This window comes from Sinocyclocheilus grahami, unplaced genomic scaffold (assembly GCF_001515645.1).
Source record: "Sinocyclocheilus grahami isolate Dianchi unplaced genomic scaffold, SAMN03320097.WGS_v1.1 scaffold1636.1, whole genome shotgun sequence".
NCBI classification, from domain to species: domain Eukaryota; kingdom Metazoa; phylum Chordata; class Actinopteri; order Cypriniformes; family Cyprinidae; genus Sinocyclocheilus; species Sinocyclocheilus grahami.
Window position 1 is genome coordinate 27,016 of NW_015506815.1, and position 1,340 is coordinate 28,355.

Consider the following 1,340-nt stretch of genomic DNA (forward strand, 5'->3'; position numbering starts at 1 on the left):
TTCTTGGCCTATAAGGCAGCACATTTTGGGATTTTAAACACTCTATCATTTATACAATGGTTTGGATAAAAAAAAATATTTAAAAAAACATTAAAAATCATTTGATTATCAAAACAAAATAATATGTGCAACTCTACCTTGACTTCTTCCTCGACATGTCTTTTGAGATCCTCAATTTGCTGAGTAAAAGCCTGTTTTCCTCTAGTTAACTGTGAAACAAGTGCTTCTTTCTCTTCCAGTTGACGGCTAAATTCACCTTAAAAACAGGTTACAGATATTAGCATGAAACATAATAACAGAATCTTTTAACTTAATTTAGTTTTGAGGTTGTTTACATGTGTAGCTTACTATCTTACCATTTTCAGTCTGAAGTCTTGCTCGTTGTGCATTCATGTCGTTCAACTGGCGACTATTTTCATCACTTTTGGCCTTGATTTCACTCAGCTGGTCTTCAAGAGTGCGGCACATCTTCTCTAAATTACCCTAAAGAGATTAGAGATTATATGAATATGTTTGTAAAGATGATTTTGTACTTATTAATGATCATCTAGTCAATCTGAGCAGCAGTGGCACCACCAGCTTCCTCAAGCCTCTCACTGATCTCTTCAAGTTCCCTGGAGAGATCAGCTCTCTGCTTCTCCACTTTGGCACGAGCAGATCGCTCTGCCTCAATTTCCTCTTCCAGCTCCTCGATACGGGCCTAAATGAAAAAAAAGACTTCTTTATTGATGTTTGTAATATGGATTTTTCCAGCTATGCATCTACGTCACCATTACACATCAGAACGATTAGGGTTAGTGTTACCTGAAGTTCTTTGATCTTCTTCTGAAGCTGTGCTCCCAAAGTCTGTTCATCCTCAATCTTGCTGAGAAGTTGACTTATCTCAAAGTCCTTCCTGTTTTTAAAGTATTGTTTTGTAAAATGTGCCAAACACTTATTTTGTGTAATTGTGTAAAGTTCCAAATCTGATGGTCACTCACTTTTTGATCTTCTCATCTGATTGCTGTTTTTCATTCTCCAGGTCCATTATGGACTCCAGAGCCAGTTTCAGATCACCCTCAAGCTTCCTCTTGACTCTCTCAAGGTCCATACGGAGCTTCTTCTCTTGCTCCAATGAACCCTCAAGCTATTGTTACAGAAACTGGATCATTAAAATCTGGTATAGAGCAATACATTTGATTTCTTATTGATTCATGGTCTCATTCTTATGCCAAACATCTTACATCGTCCACTTGCTGCTCAAGCTTTGTCTTGGATTTAGTCAGAGTGTTGACTTTGTCTTCCTCTGCCTGAAGGTCATCAAGAGTCTGCTGGTGTGCCTCTTGGAGGGCTTTCTTCTC

At 38.2% G+C, this 1,340-nt stretch overlaps 2 protein-coding genes across 2 annotated transcripts in view; both read right to left on the bottom strand.

Annotated features, from left to right (window-relative positions):
• The window catches only part of LOC107571692 (myosin heavy chain, fast skeletal muscle-like), a 12,129-nt gene extending 11,625 nt beyond the window's left edge, over positions 1–504 (bottom strand). Inside the window, exons 1-2 of the mRNA XM_016258025.1 lie at positions 357–504; positions 138–256 (exon numbers count right to left, since the gene is read on the bottom strand). Coding sequence (XP_016113511.1) covers positions 138–256; positions 357–468 — 231 coding nt within the window. The 5' untranslated portion in view covers positions 469–504. The remainder of the gene's footprint in view (positions 1–137; positions 257–356) is intronic.
• Positions 505–547: 43 nt separating this feature from the next.
• On the bottom strand, positions 548–1,340 carry LOC107571693 (myosin heavy chain, fast skeletal muscle-like; the record flags this gene model as incomplete). The annotated part of the gene is made up of 4 exons (XM_016258026.1): positions 548–700; positions 805–895; positions 981–1,126; positions 1,224–1,340. Coding segments are annotated over 4 exons (507 nt in total), but the record flags the coding sequence as incomplete, so codon positions are not given.